At 50.2% G+C, this 19835-nt stretch overlaps 2 protein-coding genes across 3 annotated transcripts in view; one reads left to right on the top strand and one right to left on the bottom strand.

Moving 5' to 3' along the window:
- Positions 1–3006: 3006 nt before the first annotated feature.
- Positions 3007–9581, top strand: LOC122387052. Its single transcript, XM_043376852.1, has 7 exons — positions 3007–3297; positions 5232–5447; positions 5897–5994; positions 7531–7648; positions 8060–8257; positions 8479–8654; positions 9172–9581. Exons 1-7 carry the CDS (start codon positions 3138–3140, stop codon positions 9232–9234), a joined length of 1029 nt encoding a protein of 342 aa, XP_043232787.1. The 5' UTR covers positions 3007–3137; the 3' UTR covers positions 9235–9581.
- A 53-nt stretch (positions 9582–9634) lies between these two features.
- Positions 9635–19835, bottom strand: part of LOC122387051 (BMP-binding endothelial regulator protein-like) — a 39579-nt gene continuing 29378 nt past the window's right edge. The window contains exons 6-14 of one of the 2 annotated variants that reach the window (XM_043376851.1): positions 16144–16393; positions 15413–15666; positions 14751–14930; positions 12843–13013; positions 12502–12652; positions 11995–12174; positions 11524–11701; positions 11175–11305; positions 9635–11009 (exon numbers count right to left, since the gene is read on the bottom strand). In XM_043376851.1, the coding sequence (XP_043232786.1) occupies positions 10804–11009; positions 11175–11305; positions 11524–11701; positions 11995–12174; positions 12502–12652; positions 12843–13013; positions 14751–14930; positions 15413–15666; positions 16144–16393 (1701 nt within the window). In that variant the 3' untranslated portion in view covers positions 9635–10803. Of the gene's footprint in view, positions 11010–11174; positions 11306–11523; positions 11702–11994; positions 12175–12501; positions 12668–12842; positions 13014–14750; positions 14931–15412; positions 15667–16143; positions 16394–19835 lie in introns of both variants that reach the window. The other variant, XM_043376850.1, reaches the window with a different exon arrangement.

The following is a 19835-nucleotide window of genomic DNA, read 5'->3' as shown; positions in this document are numbered from 1 at the left end:
ATCCACCCCCCGAGACTCGAAACACGCCACTGCACGTGCCCGTGACGTCATCAACACCGTGCGAAAATTTCAGCCCAATCGACCGCACCGTTTGACCTGTGCACGGCGTCAAAGCACCCCTCTGCATGGTGCAAACACACAGAAACACATACAGAGTTTCATTCTACAAATAGTATAGTAGATAGTTCATAGACGCGTCTCGGCGAGGGGAACACGATTCTGGCAATAGAAATGTCGTGGCTTTTTGTAGTTGAAAGTTATTGTCGAAAAACACTTTTCGTAAAAACAGCTATTTTTGGAGTTTTTGCCCTCTGGAGGCTAAACCGTTGACCTGAGGTCAACATTGATAATGATCTTTTCAAAAGAAGAGTTCAAAAGCTATCGATTGCTTTTCAATGCGTTTTTGTAGCTACCATAGTTCCTGAGATAGTGGCATATTTCTGAAAAAGATAATGACAATTGGCAAATTTTGACCTTTGATGACCTCTGGTGACCCCGATATTGCTCTAAGGTGAAAAATGACTGAAATGCTTTCAAACGTACGGATTGAGAGCTATCGACTGTTTTTTACCGCGTCTTTCTAGCCCTCTTAGTTTTTGAGTTAGAGGTGGGTGGTAACATATGCCCCCCCCCCCCCACGGGCGAAGTTGGCTGAGACCGCCACTGGGGCGCGGGTTAAACGTTATGACGTTGCAAACAACTTTGCAATAACGTTACATATTCTTTGGAAATCGAATGAGAAACTTTTGTTCTGACAACACATATATGCAGTAGAACAAAACACGCTATGCCTAAACCACTTTGACATATATTTCTTCCGTATAACAAACGTACCTATACGGTGAGGGGTCCTTTGGATCCCCCCCTCCTTGCCGTTCGGCCCCTGATTGAGCTAGAGCTTCGCGGAAAAAACGCTCGTACCTATTGCCGGTGATGAGAGGAAACCGATTGTACCTATTGTATTGTATTGTACTACATTTAGAGCGGTCCACATTCCAAATAGCGTGGCGATTATTGCTCAGATTGTTGGTTGTTCTGTATCGTATTTCAGTCGGAAATAAATGCAGCAATGCGTCACCTGTAGGAGGTATTTCATCTTGCGTGGTTGGCACACTACTTCTCAGAAGCCCTTGATACAACAGCTCGTCTGCAGCCGCACGCACGACGCATACATGCACACGACCTCCCCGGCCGGCCGGCCGTGGCCCGGCAGAGGCCGTACTGGCGCGACACCTGCTGACAGATGGTCAAACCTGTATTTGACCAGAGGACGCCAAAATCGCGATAATAGTTCGCAACATAACAATTTTACCCAATTTGACCCAATCATAAGGTCGTGGGTCATTGGGTGAACTTCCAGGCCTGGTCAATGACCCAAAATTCGGGAAAATCGTGACACGTCAGAACTTAGTGAGGTGAGGTTGTTATGTTTTTTTTTCGGGGTATTGAATGCTGATCATGAATTTAATGTTAGTTTTGATCACAGATGGTGTCTTCCTGCATTTTGGCCAGGTCGGGTCAGGTCAGGTCAACCAGTTGGGGTCCTGCCGGGTATTCATAGTATGTGTCAACCGCCTCTGATAGCTTCGTTACATGTTACGAAGGCACCAAAACCACTTCGTAAATGTTCAAATGGTTGCTAAATTCAAAACCAGCTAAAAAAAAACTAGCCTAGAGTGACCCAGCCTTTGGAAAAGTTCCAACGCTCGCTATAGCTAAACCGACTGAACGTTCGCTATGGAACGTTCAGTGATTGGTAAGAGTTACTTACAGTAAAGTAATGTATATCTCGTATTTTTCTATATCTGTGACCTTAGGCCAGGTCAATTTTGCGGCCTCTCCATTATGTCAATAAGAGAAAACTGAAATGCCTCTTTTTTAATGAACATCGTTCTAAATACTGAGACATCGGTTACTAGACAGACATGACACATTGAATCGGAAAATGTTGTGACCCTTCTTTGTGCCCCTGAGGTCATCTCAGGTCGTGAAAGCTATTCTGCAGTCTTTTGACAATAATTTTTGATAGAGACATTCTAGAGCGGTGAAAACACCTCAGATGTGTTCAGCTCGACGATAGAGGTCGACTGATTTGCAACATGACTTTTTCCGGCCAGGTCATGACCGTGACCTGAGGTGAAATAAAACAGAGTTAAGTTGATTAAGTTAAGCCTGAAACAGACTCTTTCCGCAGTCAGGAAATCGCATGCGAGAGCCTATATTCAAATACATGGAAGCACGCTCGCATCAACCGCACGCACCTCCCGCAAGCGATTGATGCGAGGAAAATTACAATGCATTTGAATAGGCTCTCGCATGCGATTTCCTGAACGCGGAAAGAGTCTGTTTCAGCCTTTAATTCGACGCGTCTCGACGAGAGGAGCACAATTCTGGCAAAAGCCAATTCTTGCCTCTCTTGAGTCAAGTCATAAAAAACATTTTACGAAAAAGGGTTATTTTTAGAGTTTTCCCTTCTGGAGGCTAAACCATTGACTTCAGGTCAAATCTGAGGGTACAATTCAGAAAGAGCATTCAAATGTTTATCGAATGTGCTTTTCCAAGGCGCTATAGCTCTATTGGTTCCCGAGTTATGCGCCACTTTTTTAAATTGTTGAAATAAGCAAAGTTTGTAATTTGATGACCTCAGGCGACCTGACCTTTAGCCTGACCTAAGAAATTATTGAAGTGTTTTCTTCATTATTCTTGACGCTCTTTCGAATGCCGCTTACCGTCAGTCGCTAAGTGGCCCCGGAGCCGAGCTAGACGGGGGCGTGAAAACGCCCCCCCCCCCAACCCCGGACAGCACGGGAAAACTCAGACCACCAGCACGGCACGGGTTAATGACGTGCATTTTGAGGCTTTTGATTCTTGGAAATAGGTTTACCAGCGTTTTTGAATTGCGCCCTGACTCCTGAGAGATTTTTCTTTTATTTAAGGCCCTCTTACGCGGTTCCCCGCATTTTGATTTTTGGCACCAAGGTTTTCTATATGAGGGGATCACGTTGCAATCGCACATGATTTCAGCGAAGGGGCCGTCGATCCCTGCTGAACCCTTGCTGTACCCCTGCTAACTTCCGTTGCATCGCCCGTCATGCAGAGAGAGAGAGAGCTTAGGTGCCGCATCCGTATCTGCAGTGATGACGTCACTGTCTGACGTCACCTCTGAGCTGTCGGGGCGGCGGCGGCGCTGGCGGGGTCGGCGGGCCGGGCCGGCTGGCACACACCTCCCTCAGTGTCGGCCGGGACGGTATACAGCCTCGCCTCCGAGTGCCTCTTCGGGTCTAACCATGGCTGACGGTGAGTGCCTGCCTGTCTGACAGCCTGAAGGGGACCTGCGACTGCTGGATGTGCGCCGAAAAGGCGTCGGAGCGCAGGTTTGGCCGGGAAGGATCTCAGTTAATTGTTCCGCGCTTCAGTTTGTGTTTCGGTTATAGGAGTGAGATGCCCTTGCGCTGGATTGACCTGTCTGATGTCGATCCAACTATGATATCTTTTATTATTTTTAACACCTTCGCTCATAGATCTGCGTTGCCTTTGTTCGTCACGATCGTATCGGTTTCTGTAGACTGATTTAAAACGATTTAGGTATGTATCTGACCTCAGCCCAAATTGACTTATGCTTCCATTGAGCTCCAGATGTTCTGTGTCTGTCAGATTTACGTACGTTTAATGTTAATTCCGGTATGTCCTTTTTCGGTGTTTGTCTCCTTCTGGTGTTTGTCACGGTCTGTGATGTTTGTCCCGTGTTTATCTCGTTCCGTGCTGCTCGTCTCGGTTCCCGACAGTGACCTTCCTGTCCCGGTCTGGTCGGCACCAGACCGGACCGTCGGCCGTCGGTCGGGCCGGCAGCGCCGGTGTATTTCGGAGTTGGCCGGCGGCCAGCGCGCCGGCTGGCTGGGCGGGGCCGCCCGGCAGTCTGTTAGAATTCGACAGTCTGCTTATCCCCAGTCTGTGCTAGACAATCGGTCGAGAACTCGGAAGTCTGGGCGTTGGTATCACGGCAGTCTGTCGGATTTTTGGGAAGTCTGCAGTATTACCATTTGCCAGGCGCCACATCTGCAGTCTGTTCGTCAGCTTTACCATGACCTATCTGCGGATGACTTCACCGGTCACCCGCCAGTGACATTCACCACAATGACCCCGTCGCGCTGTCACTGTCGTCTGCCACCCTGTCACTCCGAGCGGGGACCCCCGGTGCCCGCCGTCTGACTCCCTCCTATGTACCGCGACTCTGCACTAGCGCAGCGCAGCTCCAGAGCTCCAGCCAAGGTCGGGAGGGCGGCGGCCGGCGACTGAGGGGCTGTGTCGTCACAGTACGGCTGGGAGCTTCCTCGGGCGTGGGACGGCAGTGGAGCACCATCACCCAACGGGGCGAGATGTAAGCGGCTACCAAGGGCAAAGGGCAGCGGCAGCTACAGCTCTAGCAAAAACGAGGGCTGAACATTCTCATAGGAGTAAACAGCTTCATCAGTCTTGTTGTCAGTGGGCCCAGCAGAAAAGAAGTGCAGCTGACCTCCCAGCAGCGGCGACTGCAGCTCCGCTCAGTTTCGGTCAGAGCGTCTTTCACTCGGTCCTCCGTCGATGGACGGGTCCCACCTGAACTGAGTTCGTTGATGACGTCACCTGCTACATGATGACCTCACTCCGTGTGGGAGGGGACGGCTGGCTCCCTCCCCTACCCCTCCCCCTGGTGCACTGGGCTGGAGCGGAGCAGCCACCGGCCCGGCCCGGCCCGGCCCAGTGACAGGCTGCCTGGGCCATGACATCAGCACGCCGACCCGCCCGGCATGGCTCCCACCTAACCCCCCCCCCCCCCCGGAATGGCTGGCCGACTCAGTGGACAGGCCAGGCGAGTTCGAATGGTGACGACAGCAGCCTCTGCAGGGCTTCTGCAGATAAATGAATGGCTTGATAAATTGCTTTAACTAAAAGTTAAACAAATGATCGCTCACAGATCCATTGATCGGGAAGAGGTCTATCAAAACGTCTTTTATTTTAATCGTCATTTTGTACCTTCCAAAGCGTCATTTTGTGTCGACACGTATTGTAAAGTATTCATTTATGCGAGGGCATGACCAAAGAGACATTCGTAGGTGACGTTTATTCGGTGCAGCGAATGCCCTCGCATAAATGAATCTGGAAGGGAAACAAGAATTAGACATGGTGACCCTTCAGACACGGTGCACATATCCCTACAATCGAGTCTCGACACCATCTCCCTTTCCCCTCAGACGAGTGCTGTCTGGAGGACTGCTGCTGCCACGAGACGGCCGATGACCTGAATTACCACTACCGGCCCATCAGCGGCACATCGGTCAGCTTCAGCGTGCAGTGCGCCAACGACGCGCACCTGTGCCTCAGCCCGCACGACCACGACTCGGAGGACATGCTGCAGGTCTTCATCGGCGCCTGGAAGAACGGCCAGTCCGGCATCCGGCTAGGAAACAGTGAGTGTCCCAACCGGACTCCGGCTAGGAAACAGTGAGTGTCCCAACCGGACATCCGGCTAGGAAATTTTGAGTGTCCCAACCGGATGTAAGGTTTGGAAACAGTGAGTGTCCCAACCGGATATACGGCTAGGGAACAGTGAGTGTCCCAACCGGACATCCGGAAACAGTGAGTGTCCCAACCGGACATCCTGCTAGGGAACAGTGAGTGTCCCTACCGGATATACGGCTTGGAAACAGTAAATGTTCCAACCGGATATACGGCTAGGGAACAGTAGCGAGTGCCATGCAGACCGACATGATTCCATCGTTCAGGTCATACTCGGGGGCGGTACTAGAGTCAGTCACACTTTTTAAGTTTAACTTCGACCTGTAACAAATAAGAACAACGTACAGGTTTGCAACCATTACCATGCCGGATAGATTCACATTGCCGTTTCGGCTTTCAGAGAACAAGCAGGACGTGGCCCGGGTAGACACTCCTGGCATTGTGTCGGAGGAGGAGTTCCGAAAATTCTGGATCAGCTGGGACGATGGCCACGTTAAGGTATGATTAAAGGCTTCTTATACCGATGATAAGGATCATGTTTTTCCCATAGGATAAATTAAACTCGGGCTATTTAATTGGTTTCAAATCACATGTTTAGATATAAGTGTTAATGCTATCTAAACGGTCGTTTATCCCGCGCGGGGCTGGGGTCTCCAGCCGAACGCGCGGGGCTGGGGGTGGGGGGTAAATTTTACCCCCCCCCCCTGTTATCTCCCGAACTAATGGTCCGATTTGGAAAATTCAAACGCCAATCGAAAGCTCTCATCACGAACTACTAAAAACATGTACTTAATTTAAAGTTTGAGGTCAAGGTCAAGGTCAGGTCAAGGGTACAAATTGCAAGTTTCTACAGTATCGGCCTTGCACCGTAGTTGCCGAAGAATGGAGTCATGGACTGAGACTGATCGCCCAAAACGTGTTCTTAGGCTACCAAGACAATATTCGTTGCATACAATATCATTCAGAGGTCAAGGTCAAGGTCAGGTCAGGTCAGGTCAGGTCACCAAAAAACAAAATATAGAAAAGGGCATGTGCGACACATGTTTTATGGGTCATTTTACTCAGAGAATTCAATAGGCACACTCAATATGTGATATGGACCACCTTTGGATGAATTTCAGGTCGAGGTCAGGTCAAGGTCAGGTCAAGTGAGGTCAAATTTTGAAGTTGGTTGTTAAGGCCTAAAAAGGTGTCTATCTGATGCAGTTTTTCACGGCGAATCGAATGGTGCTATTTTTATTTTCGTACGAGGTCTAGAACTTCCAAAAAAAGTCATTTTTCAAAAAATTTGTGTGTCGTGACGTCATAAAATTTTGAATAACTCCCACATTTTTGAACCGATTCTTCTAAAATTTGGTATGGTGGTGCACATAGACCACTTCTCTTACATATATTCCGGTTTTTTTTCGATAGACTCAAAGTTTTGGATTTTATAATGATTTTCCCAAAAAAGTCAGTTTTTTGAAAAAATTTAGGCCAAAATCCAAAATTTTCAAAAAACCGAGATAGCCATTTGATAGACAAAGTAAAATTACGTATAACCTTTTTTGTTACGTCTTGATTCCTTTAAAAATGAAGATGTTAGCGGCGTTTGAACTTTTGCCGTTTTTGAGGCGAAAATGGCGAACATGACGTCACTAAAACGTCAATTTCTCAAAAATTTTCCGACGGATTTCGCTCAAATTTTCAGGGAACGTGTCAAATTGATGTAAGAAAAGGTACAAAAAGTTTGGTGGCGCTGCGCGCCGCCGTTTTTGAGATATCGCAAAAATTCGCGAGGGGGGGGGGGTAAAATTTACCCCCCCCCCCAGCCCCGCGCGGGTTATGTAACAATTTAATGTTTAAACACTGTGATCTATTAACTGGTAAATACGGTGCATTGAGTGAGACATTATATTATCGACACTAAAATATTTGAGGCTTAGCTCATCCAATAGGCGCCGCGTTAACTTCTCAGTCCTTAATGTGCATGCATTGCACTCGTCCGTTCCGACTAACGTTTCACCGCGTGCCGTCCATTCGTCCATTCGTCAGGTGGGCCACTGCGGCGACACCACGCCGTTTATGGAGTGGAGGAGCCCGCAGCTAATCACCGCCTCCTACCTGGGCTACCGGACCGGCTGGGGAAGCTGCGGCCAGTGGAAGTTCCACGGTAAGTTGGGTTAACTGGGCTACCGGACCGGCTGGGGCAGCTGCGGCCAGTGGAAGTTCCACGGTAAATTGGGCTACCCATGGGTTGCCACCGCACCGGCTGGGGGTGCTATGGCCAGTGGAAGTTCCACGGTGAGTAGGGTTCTTTACCTGGGCTGGAGCAGCTGCGGCCAGTGGAAAATCCCACGGTAAGCCAGCGGCAATGTAACGCACATACACGTAAGTACGAGTATGATAGATGTGGGATCCTCCTGCCTGACCTAAAGAAGACTCGTGTATGACTCCGAGGAACAGGCTCAAGGATCTGGCTCGAGCTGTAGCGTCTGCAGCCTGTACCTTTAACGACGCATGTGCTATGAACTACGTAGAACGCAGCCAAAGCAACGCTCTTCCCGTGTGGTCTCCCTTGCAGACGAGGCGCTGTTTGAGACGGCGTGCGACTGCCACTACCACTTCCGCGAGGCGCACGGCACGGCGGTGACATTCAGCGTGCAGATCCCCAACGACGCCCACCTGGCGCTGACCTCCGGGCCGGCCGAGGCGGCGCCCATGTACGAGATCTTCATCGGCGGCTGGAACAACACCAAGTCGGCCATCCGGTACACCAGTGGTGAGTGGAGTAGTGTGTCGGGTCAGAGACTGGGTCACACACAGTCAGGTCAGGCCACGCACTAATAACATCCGAGACCTTACAAGACACGGGGTCATCTCACGTCCAAAGTTCAGTCATCGGCCATGTAATAACCTTTGCTGAAGAGCTGTTGATGCTGATTTTACAGGTTTCACCTAGCTCTCTCTTTTACACTCGTTCTCTACCCCCTCCCCTTGCAGCGATCGTGTTTGACGACTACGTCAGCGAGGACATGTGTATGGAGGAAACGCCAGACATTGTCTCCGGCGACGAGATGAGATCGTTCACCATCTCCTGGACCAACGGCCTCATCCAGGTGTTCGTGAAGGGGGAGAGCACGCCGTTCATGTCCTGGAAGGATCCCAACCCCATCACGGTGAGCAGAGTCGTCACTCGTCACCATCGCAGGAAAAACTATTTATGTCCGTCTATCACAGTAACGTCGCGAGGAGCCTGCCGTGACAATCCGAGCTGTCGCTCTCCTAAAGTGGACGTTCTGACGACATAGAATACCAGAGGTCGGTGCACCCTTATTCTCCAACCAGCAACAATAAAGAGAGCATCTCTATCACGTACCCCGTATGCGACTGTGTACAGTCCACAGCAGAAGTAATGTGTGGTTTCAGTCATGGGTATGTTCTGCTCCTGAAGCTTAGGAACGATTAGCCAGACTACAATGAAACTTTGAATGTAGCTTATATGTATTGTCACCCTTGCAGCTGCACCTTTAGCTAATGACATCTTCTTTTCGATCACCCCGCAATCCGCATTAAACAATCGCCAGTCAAAGCCAACCGTTGAGATTGGTAAAACCCTACATTACTTTAGCGGTGGGCTGTACCTCTGCTCGCCGCCAGTGTCGCTGACCGGCGTCCCGCTCCTGTTCGCTGCAGGTCACCCATTACGGCTACCGCAGCCGACAGGGCGCCAGCGGCCGGTGGCGGTTCGAGGTCTAGGAGCTCGCCGGCGGGACGGAGCGGCTCCCCCAGCCAGCAGGATCGGCGCTGATGGCTCACCAGTGAGCACTCCCTGAACTCTGGACAGAGTCAATAAGCTTTACTTGTCGTCTGGTGACGCGGCGTGGCGCACTTAACTCTCGTCCTTCTTTATCGTGCCAGCTGATGAATAACTTCTTCAGGGCAGCTGGAAACAAGTCAACGCGGCTTTGTGCTTATGTAGAATAGGGCCAGTGAACCAGGTCAAATGTCTCTTTTTAGTTGTTCCAGAAACGTGTTTGCAAAGGACGAAATCATGTGAGGGAGCCCATGCTCTTGCATAATACATATTTTCTTGTTGTAAGAAGGCTTAATTTTTTACCTTACCGCTTCTCGGGTGAATCGTATGACAACAAACCAGTTAGTTTCACGTCCTTATTCATATATCAGTAAAAATTACAACAAATGGCACACGACAGGCGCGTGGTCTCACAGCCCCGGACAGTGGCTCCTTTGGGAAGGCACAGTGGGCAGTCGGCACGGCTCGCCACCAGCGCGCAGTAATACTATCACTTATTGCATGGTCATTAACGCATGGCTGACTAGAAACGAGTCATAGAATCAATTAGGCTTCCGACGGCGACTGACTGAAAGAAGGTTAATACTCTGCGCGTAAACCACCGATAGGCGTCAAACACTCGCTCCGCAGACACCACATGCACCAGTCGTCCACTGACTCACAGTGACACCGAAACGCACTCATCCCGGGACACAATGAACGTGACACAAGACGAGACATAGTCCATCAGATCTGCAATGCACCAGCACTCTCGAGTCCTTCGACTGCGACCGAGGGCCTCCGAGAAAGGCGTATGTCAATTCGGAAGGCCTAAAACGTTCGGGTTCCGTTACTACGGGTAGAGTGTGTCGAGCGCACAGCATTAGGAGACTGCTGTGATACCGCACCGCTTCAGGTATGAAACAAGGCACTCATTAGAGGCCTGGACCGAAGGTGCTCGCTGGTAACCCAGCATCGGTTGGGCATTGAAAAAAAAATATTGTAGTCGATAGCACTCTGTTAAAGACGTGAGGCGATGACGTTGAAGGCTGGCAATCTGTTGAAAGGATGGGTCTGCTGCACATTTGGCTATCATCGATACCACTCATCAGTGGAGCAGCTGACTGGCTGGTCTCTCAGAATACTGGCTTCAATGGCTTTGGTGCGCAATGCGACGACACACACCGGTCGGGCACTCGTCACGTGACCGTTTTCACCACTCCGTCACGGCTGTGACGTGACGTCAGACCACAGTCCGTCTGTACGTCCGTATGCTCGCTCTGCGGGCAGCGTCAGGGTCCCGTGGCACAGGCATCATTGCATAGCTCACCATCCACTCACGTCTCACTGCAGCACAACTGGCGCTGTTCTCGGTTCACCTGGCGCCGCTCTCGGTTCACCTGGCGCCGCTCTCAGCTCGTCTGACGCACCGTCAGTCCACATAACGCCTCCGTCAGTTCACCTGACGTCAGTATCAGTTCACACACAGCTCCATCAGTCCGCCTGATGCCGCCGTCCCGCTGGTACCGCTGTTACCGGACCGGGCAGCGCTCGGGCGGCACACAGGCGCCCTCGTGGAGCAGCAGGCCCTCCTGGCAGACGCAGCCGGGCCGGCAGGGGGCGCCGCCGGCCGCCGGAGGAGCGCACTGCTCACCGGCCGGCGAGGGGGCCTCGCAAGAGGGCTGACAGTCGGGCACACAGTCCACCGGGCGGGAGCTCTTCGGGCACTGCACGGGAGCTGAAACACAGGGACAGTCAGTGTGAGAAGACTGCATTGATTATGCTACGCGTTGAACATGATTAAACGGCACAGTGTCTTGCTGAGGTCAGCGTGACTCTAACGTCTTCAACCCCCCCCCCCCGTACCCTGAATTCTTCCTGAAGTTCACATGTCCTCCCTCACCTGCACAATCTGTCCCCTCCAGCCAGTCGACGGCGATACCCTTCCGCTGGCAGGCGTGTGAGTAGGCAGTCAGCGCCTCGCAGTAGCATGTCTTGCGCTTTCCGCACTCGCACATGTCTTGGACACACGACCTGCAAAAGATATGACTCATATTTAACTCGCATCTTGTTTACCATGAGAACAAAATTTATTGCGCAAGGGTGATGTAATAAGTGACAAGTGACATTTAACTAATTATTTGAAGCGGCAATGCCTACATATTGACGCTACTAATTTAATCACGGGCTCGCTTATTGAGCCGGGGACATTGCGTAAAACCGTCAGTGTCTCCAAAAACACTCGTCCTTACTTGAAGAAGGGCGCCGGGTGGACCTCTGGGTGACAGTCGGCGAACCGGGCCGATTTCAGCCGGTTACACTGTCGGACTGCGGTGGCTCGCGCGGCCCGGTCGCCGCCACACGACTTGGGCTTCCGTTTACGGTGGCGGCGGGTCTGACGTCGGGACTGAGCCATACAGAGGGTGCGAGCTGAGGGAGAGAGAGGGGGGCGGTCAGAGGAGGTCTGGGGACCAGGTAAGGAGAGCGGGCTGCGGGGAGAGGGGGAGGAAAAAAATAAATAGCGAGAAGAAAACAACAAAGTGAAGAAGATCGATTATCTGTCTACATCAGATAAATATAAACCTGTTGCAAAAAGAGCTCTCTGCATTTCTCTCAACAAGCAGCACACGAATACATCAATAAATACTAGCTAAATAAATAAATAACTTTCTAAAACAGTTTCATCTCATAGCGCCAGCCACCTGTCGCTGAACCGGTCTCACCTCCCACCAGCCAGGAGCGGGCGAACCGCCTGGTCAGCTTGACCTGACGACCTCTTCTCGTGGTGAAGTCGTCCGTCTTGTTGCCGTTGTAGTTTCCACACAGGCCACACATCTTGTTCTTGTAGGAGGGCGGCACCTTGACCTGCAGAAAACTGTCGCCGTCCCAAAGAACACTGACGCCTGGAGGAATAACATTTGTTGTTAACGAAACGACTGTAGAGGGCTGATTGCTTGTGTCATTTCCAGCGTGGCTTACTGTAAACCATGAGACGGTGACTAAACTTTAGCTTATCTTTTTCAAAACATTTATTTCACACAGACATGAAACCTTCATAAAGAGGCAAGGCACGCAACTCAGATCAAAGCAAAAAAGCAGCTAGTCCCCGCAACTTTAGCAACAACGCAGCAAAGCAACTTTAGCTTATCAGGAGGAAGGCGAATAAGACGGAAGAATTATTTTATTTTGTTATCAACTAAAACATTCGGTCTGCTTTACGTGTGCCTCACCCAGGTCGCTGAGCTTGACGACCACGTTGTAGTTGTCGTCCGGGTCCTGGCTGATGGACACCTTTCCGAGCTCGAAGTAGGGCAGATCGGCCCTCCGGTTGTTCACCTTGACCCGCTTCTTCTGTCGCAACGCTATCCTCAGGTCTCCCGCCTGCAGCATCGCCGTCTTTGAGCTCATGCACATGCGTGACAACACTGCAGTTTTGGAGTGAATTCCAGCACATAATCAGGCAATATTGTTGTTATTGTTTTATGACAGAGGCATACAATATTGGTCACAACTCGGAGCGATCAATTTAATCTTAGATGAGTTGTTTCATGATTGGTGGCTAAACACCCACCTTTATGGTGGCCGACTGTGTCCAGCTGAAGAAGCGACTCCGCCGGGGGCTGTTGTTGACCCGGATCGAGAACGATTTGTCCACGCAGTCCTTGGCCAGCTGGTATTTGCACGTACCCTGGTAGTTGTACATTTTGCCGTCGAACGTGTTGTAATGCGGATCGCCGAATACCTGTAATCGTACTACCACTCTCAGGGTATGTCAATGCTATATAAACCAGGTAGAACGCTCCCGAAGAAAAAGTGGTGACAAGCAATATTTAGTTGCCGCGACCCTCACTTGTTCAAGACTATATCCGCAAGCAGCATTTACAAGCTAGCGGAAATCGACCAATCGGCGTTCGGCAATACTCAACGCTGATTGGCCCGATGCTCGTGACGAAATTGCGGGGGACTGCAGCTACTCCCCTATGGCGTTTCATTGACTTATGACTTTTGAAGGGGATTTGTATCAGTTTTTGTTGGGTTTGAGGCCATTTTTGAGCTTGGATATTCTTTCCGTGACCTTTGACTATATAATAACGACATTTAATTATGACATTTCTATATACTACCGGTGTCACATCGGCCAAAAAGACCGTAAGTACATGGGATAGACGGACCACTGCTGATGGGGCCACACATGTCGGCGTGTGGTCATCGGAGGCCCATGAGGGCTCGACATGGGCCCTTTATGGGTCGGTATAGGCCCAGTGGGTCCAGTGCAGGCCTACCAGGGGCCGGTGGCATATAATGTAAGGCTGTCTCGGGACGAATTGAGGGCTCATGGGGGCCATATAGGACCATTAGGGACAACATAAGCCAATCAGGGGTCCATTTAGGCCAATAAAGGCGCTTCAGGGACTTGAAGAGGCCATTCAAGAGCCGTGGTGGGCCCATGAGGGGACGGCATTGGTCCATCAGGTGCAGTCAGGGGATGTTGTACGGGTTTCTCAGTGACCCATTTGGGCATATCAGTGACCAATTTAGACCCAGCAGGGGGCTTTGTAGACCTATCAGGGGCTGGTGATGGTTTATCGGAGGCCAGCGTTAGTCCATCGGGGCACGGCATGCCCATTAGAGGTAATTGCGGGCCCACACTGAACAATGATGGCCCTTCAACGGCCCCTAATGGATCTAGATTGACCCATGTTCCATGATGTGTCATGTATGCCCCTATGGCAGGCCTACTCAGACCCCTGATGGACGTTCCCGGCCTCTGATGACCCTATACTGAATCCTGGTGGGGCTCTAAGAGTCTCCAATAACCCTTCTTCAGCCCATTATTACCATACGCTGGCACTAAAGGCCCCACATCAGCCGCAGGGCAGTCCGTGCCAAGACAGCATGTCTTTTCGGCCGATATTACATCGGTAATATTAATTAAAATCATGATTTTATGGTGCCATTATATAGCTAACAGTCATAAGAAATATATTTCAACTCGAAAACAGCTCGAAACAGCATATAATCTTAAAGAAACCCCTCTGAAATCCAAAAGCCTATTCGGGTCCATAGAGAATAACTGCGGTCCCCCGCAATTTCGTCACGAGCGTCGGGCCAATCAGCGTCGAGCACTGCCGAGCGCTGATTGGTGGATTTTCCGCTAGCGCGTGAGTGCTGCTCGCGGAACAAGAGTTCGTCGACAATCCTCCACAAACGTCTGTCACCACTTTTCGTAATGCTAAACAGCCGGAGCGTACCCCCCTGGGGTATGTGCACAAATATATCGGCAAGGGCTTTAGCTGGAGCTGGGTATTAACACAATGCATGCTTGTTTTATGAAATACGAATAAAAAATGTCATTGGAAAAGATAGGATGACAAATTCACTAAAGCATTTAATATGAGCAGCAGCTAAGACGTTGCAGTTTCCATTGGCTCAGTAATAGCCGCTGGAACACTCCTCCCGTCTCAGTCTCGATTCTTACCGTGCAGACGGCGTCATCCTCGACACACTGTTCGCAGCACTGTCCGGCCAGTCGGGCGGCATGGTGGCCGGGCGGACAGTCGGGGCCCTCCGGAGGACACATCTGGAACTCACAGCGCGGCTGGCCCCCCGAACAGGTGCACGAGGCGCACGGGTTCCGCATCGGCCACGACTCGCCGTCCTGACGGTGAGGAGGGATGTCAGACCATCATGATGTCAGACCATCAGACCATCACCGCAACTGCAAAACGATTCTTCACAAATCACAGTCACCGATCTAAGAACGTCAACAATTTTATCTTCCGAGCCTATTCAAGTCTACACATCTCTGCCGAGCACGTATGTATAGTCGACTACAGAATGATGTTCCACTCCTCAGTTGCTATCAGTTGACCGGAGCGCTAAGTTGTGCCGTTTATCACGCAATTAAGTGTCGATTGTGAACATTGGGACAAAGCTATAATTTGTAAACTCAGCCCTTGTGATGCGGCACAGCCTACCACTCCAGGCAAATAATTGCCTGTGAAAAGTGGAACATCATTCTGTAGTCGACTATACGGTTCTGATCTGCACTTATTGTCCTTATAGCATAACATTGAGTTGGGTTTCTCTATTGCTCGACCTCTGCCTGCTCTCCAGCGCTCGTCTCTGCAGTCTGCTCACCTCGTAGGTTTTGCCGAGGTACCGGCAGACGCGCCGGACGCGCTCTGGCCGCCGGCAGACGGGGCAGCAGCGGTCCGGACTGTACACCTGGTGCACCAGCGGACACGCCAGCTCCGGGCAGCTCTGGCGCGCGCACACGCTCGTCGAGCCCTGACACGAACACTGCGTGCACGGGTCCAACGTGAAGTTCTGGCCATCTGAGAAGCGCCGCTTGCCCATCACACAGCCGTCGCTGGGCTTGATCCGTCGCGTGCCTGCCGGCCGGAAGGGCGGGTGTTGCAGCGCGTCATAGGGCGCCGGAGGGCGGAAGGAGACTGGGGAGGGGGACCGAGCAGCGGTCCGACGGTGCAGCTGGGCTCTCCGGCGGAAGTCTGCCGGCCAGGGACGCGGCGCTCCTCTCTGTGTCCTGCTCGGCTGACCAGCCTGTTTATTGGTTCAACGGCGCGCTCAATTGGCTGTCTAGACACAGAGGCGTGATGAGGGCGCCGCGCCCCGCCCGATCGTCCGAGCGACCGGTCCGGGAGGTGCACGCGACCGACCGGCCGGCCGGCGCGGCCCCGTCCCGATCTGCAGAGACTGGGAGCTGACAGGGTGGGTGGAAGGATCGCGGATAGTTAGCGGCGGCGCCGGCAGCGCAGGCGCTACACGCTGCCGTGGTACTTTCTATGAACTGACCTGTGTAATGGTCGTGCCGTTAACAGACAGACGGTTTCCGCTGTATGTATACTGACCTGTGCAGCTGTCGCAGCACTGGCCCGGCTCCCGCTTGCTCTCCGAGTACGGACAGGAGAGCGCCGGGCACACCTGCCGGTGGCAGTGGTGCGTGCCGTCCCGGCCACACTGGCAGGTCACGCACGGGTCACTGGGCAGGGTCAGGTTCTGACCGGGCGCCAGCAGCTGACCGGCCAGCAGACAGCCCGGACAACGCGGACAGCACTGTCCGGGCGCCGCCGGCAGCGGACTGGCGCACGGCGTGTGGCACTGCCGACAGAGGGGACGGGACGCGTCAGCACGCCGGAGAATAACGATAATAAGTGTAAAAAAAAAACACGGAGCAAACAGTGCATGTGTGCATTCCGTGTTTCTACTTGTCTCTATCAAGATAATAAGTGTATTACGCCGTGCATTATGGTGACAAGTGTGACAGATGTCGAGCCGTGAGTGCGTTAACGGAAGCAAAAGGTTATGCTTTATGCGATGTCCATAAAGTTAGCGTCGTATTCGTATTCGGATTCAAATTCGAGTAATGATTTCGCTCAAAATTGGCATACAGATAGCCCATGGCACGCTGAGTTCGAAAATGGTGACCTTTTTTTCCTAGGTCAAACCGTTTGACCTTGAGAGGTCAAAATACTGCGTACCCTGTAGAATCTTTGTTTATGGTCCGATTTGAAAAATTCGACCACCAGTGTGTTCGTCTCATCGAGAAGCAGTAGCACATTCAAAAAAATCCGAGGTCAAGGTCATAGGTCAAGGTCAAGGTCACTTTAAAAACTGCCGTACCCTATAAAATCTTCATTTTTGGAGCTATCGGAAAATTTCGGCCACCACTGTGTTCGCCTCATCGAGAAGCAGTAGCACATTCGAAAAAATCCGAGGTCAAGGTCATAGGTCAAGGTCAAGGTCACTTTAAATGTTAATTTTAGTCCCCGTACCCTGTAGAATCTTTGTTTATGGTCCGATTTGAAAATTTCGGCCACCAATGTGTTCGTCTCATCGAGAAGCAGTAGCACATTCGAAAAAATCCGAGGTCAAGGTCATAGGTCAAGGTCAAGGTCACTTTAAACGTTAATTTTAGTCCCCGTACCCTGTAGAATCTTTGTTTATGGTCCGATTTGAAAATTTCGGCCACCACTGTGTTCGTCTCATCGAGAAGCAGTAGCACATTCGAAAAAATCCGAGGTCAAGGTCATAGGTCAAGGTCAAGGTCACTTTAAACGTTAATTTTAGTCCCCGTACCCTGTAGAATCTTTGTTTATGGTCCGATTTGAAAATTTCGGCCACCACTGTGTTCGTCCCATCGAGAAGCAGTAGCACATTCGAAAACATCCGAGGTCAAGGTCATAGGTCAAGGTCAAGGTCACTTTAAACGTTAATTTTAGTCCCCGTACCCTGTAGAATCTTTGTTTATGGTCCGATTTGAAAATTTCGGCCACCACTGTATTCGTCTCATCGAGAAGCAGTAGCACATTCGAAAAAATCCGAGGTCAAGGTCATAGGTCAAGGTCAAGGTCACTTTAAACGTTAATTTTAGACCACGTACCCTGTAGAATCTTTTTTTATGGTCCGATTTGAAAATTTCGGCCACCACTGTGTTCGTCTCATCGAGAAGCAGTAGCACATTCGAAAAAGTCCGAGGTCAAGGTCATAGGTCAAGGTCAAGGTCACTTTAAACGTTAATTTTAGTCCCCGTACCCTGTAGAATCTTTGTTTATGGTCCGATTTGAAAATTTCGGCCACCACTGTGTTCGTCTCATCGAGAAGCAGTAGCACATTCGAAAAAATCCGAGGTCAAGGTCATAGGTCAAGGTCAAGGTCACTTTAAACGTTAAAATTCGGATTCAAATTCGAGTAATGATTTCGCTCAAAATTGGCATACAGATAGCCCATGGCACGCTGAGTTCAAAAATGGTGACCTTTTTTCCTAGGTCAAACCGTTTGACCTTGAGAGGTCAAAATACTGCGTACCCTGTAGAATCTTTGTTTATGGTCCGATTTGAAAAATTCGACACCCAGTGTGTTCGTCTCATCGAGAAGCAGTAGCACATCCAAAAAATCCGGGGTCAAGGTCATAGGTCAAGGTCAAGGTCACTTTAAAAATCGCCGTACCCTATAAAATCTTCATTTTTGGAGCTATCGGAAAATTTCGGCCACCATTGTGTTCGCCTCATCGAGAAGCAGTAGCACATTCGAAAAAATCCGAGGTCAAGGTCATAGGTCAAGGTCAAGGTCACTTTAAACGTTAATTTTAGTCCCCGTACCCTGTAGTATCTTTGTTTATGGTCTGATTTGAAAATTTCGGCAACCACTGTATTCGTCTCATCGAGAAGCAGTAGCACATTCGAAAAAATCCGAGGTCAAGGTCATAGGTCAAGGTCAAGGTCACTTTAAACGTTAATTTTAGACCCCGTACCCTGTAGAATCTTTGTTTATGGTCCGATTTGAAAATTTCGGCCACCACTGTGTTCGTCTCATCGAGAAGCAGTAGCACATTTGAAAAAGTCCGAGGTCAAGGTCATAGGTCAAGGTCAAGGTCACTTTAAACGTTAATTTTAGTCCCCGTACCCTGTAGAATCTTTGTTTATGGTCCGATTTGAAAATTTCGGCCACCACTGTGTTCGTCTCATCGAGAAGCAGTAGCACATTCGAAAAAATCCGAGGTCAAGGTCATAGGTCAAGGTCAAGGTCACTTTAAACGTTAAAATTCGGATTCAAATTCGAGTAATGATTTCGCTCAAAATTGGCATACAGATAGCCCATGGCACGCTGAGTTCAAAAATGGTGACCTTTTTTTCCTAGGTCAAACCGTTTGACCTTGAGAGGTCAAAATACTGCGTACCCTGTAGAATCTTTGTTTATGGTCCGATTTGAAAAATTCGACCACCAGTGTGTTCGTCTCATCGAGAAGCAGTAGCACATCCAAAAAAATCCGGGGTCAAGGTCATAGGTCAAGGTCAAGGTCACTTTAAAAATCGCCGTACCCTATAAAATCTTCATTTTTGGAGCTATCGGAAAATTTCGGCCACCACTGTGTTCGCCTCATCAAGAAGCAGTAGCACATTCGAAAAAATCCGAGGTCAAGGTCATAGGTCAAGGTCAAGGTCACTTTAAACGTTAATTTTAGTCCCCGTACCCTGTAGAATCTTTGTTTATGGTCCGATTTGAAAATTTCGGCCACCACTGTGTTTGTCTCATCGAGAAGCAGTAGCACATTCGAAAAAATCCGAGGTCAAGGTCATAGGTCAAGGTCAAGGTCACTTTAAACGTTAATTTTAGTCCCCGTACCCTGTAGAATCTTTGTTTATGGTCCGATTTGAAAATTTCGGCCACCACTGTGTTCGTCTCATCGAGAAGCAGTAGCACATTTGAAAAAATCCGAGGTCAAGGTCATAGGTCAAGGTCAAGGTCACTTTAAACGTTAATTTTAGTCCCCGTACCCTGTAGAATCTTTGTTTATGGTCCGATTTGAAAATTTCGGCCACCACTGTGTTCGTCTCATCGAGAAGCAGTAGCACATTCAAAAAAATCCGAGGTCAAGGTCATAGGTCAAGGTCAAGGTCATCTTAAACGTTAATTTTAGTCCCCGTACCCTGTAGAATCTTTGTTTATTGTCCGATTTGAAAATTTCGGCCACCACTGTGTTCGTCTCATCGAGAAACAGTAGCACATTCGAAAAAATCCGAGGTCAAGGTCATAGGTCAAG

The sequence above is a fragment of the Amphibalanus amphitrite genome, unplaced genomic scaffold, assembly GCF_019059575.1.
Source record: "Amphibalanus amphitrite isolate SeventyFive unplaced genomic scaffold, NRLGWU_Aamphi_draft 000272F_arrow, whole genome shotgun sequence".
Lineage (NCBI taxonomy): Eukaryota > Metazoa > Arthropoda > Thecostraca > Balanomorpha > Balanidae > Amphibalanus > Amphibalanus amphitrite.
The sequence above is the reverse complement of the archived record's forward strand: the minus strand, read 5'-3'. Positions and strand labels throughout refer to the sequence as shown.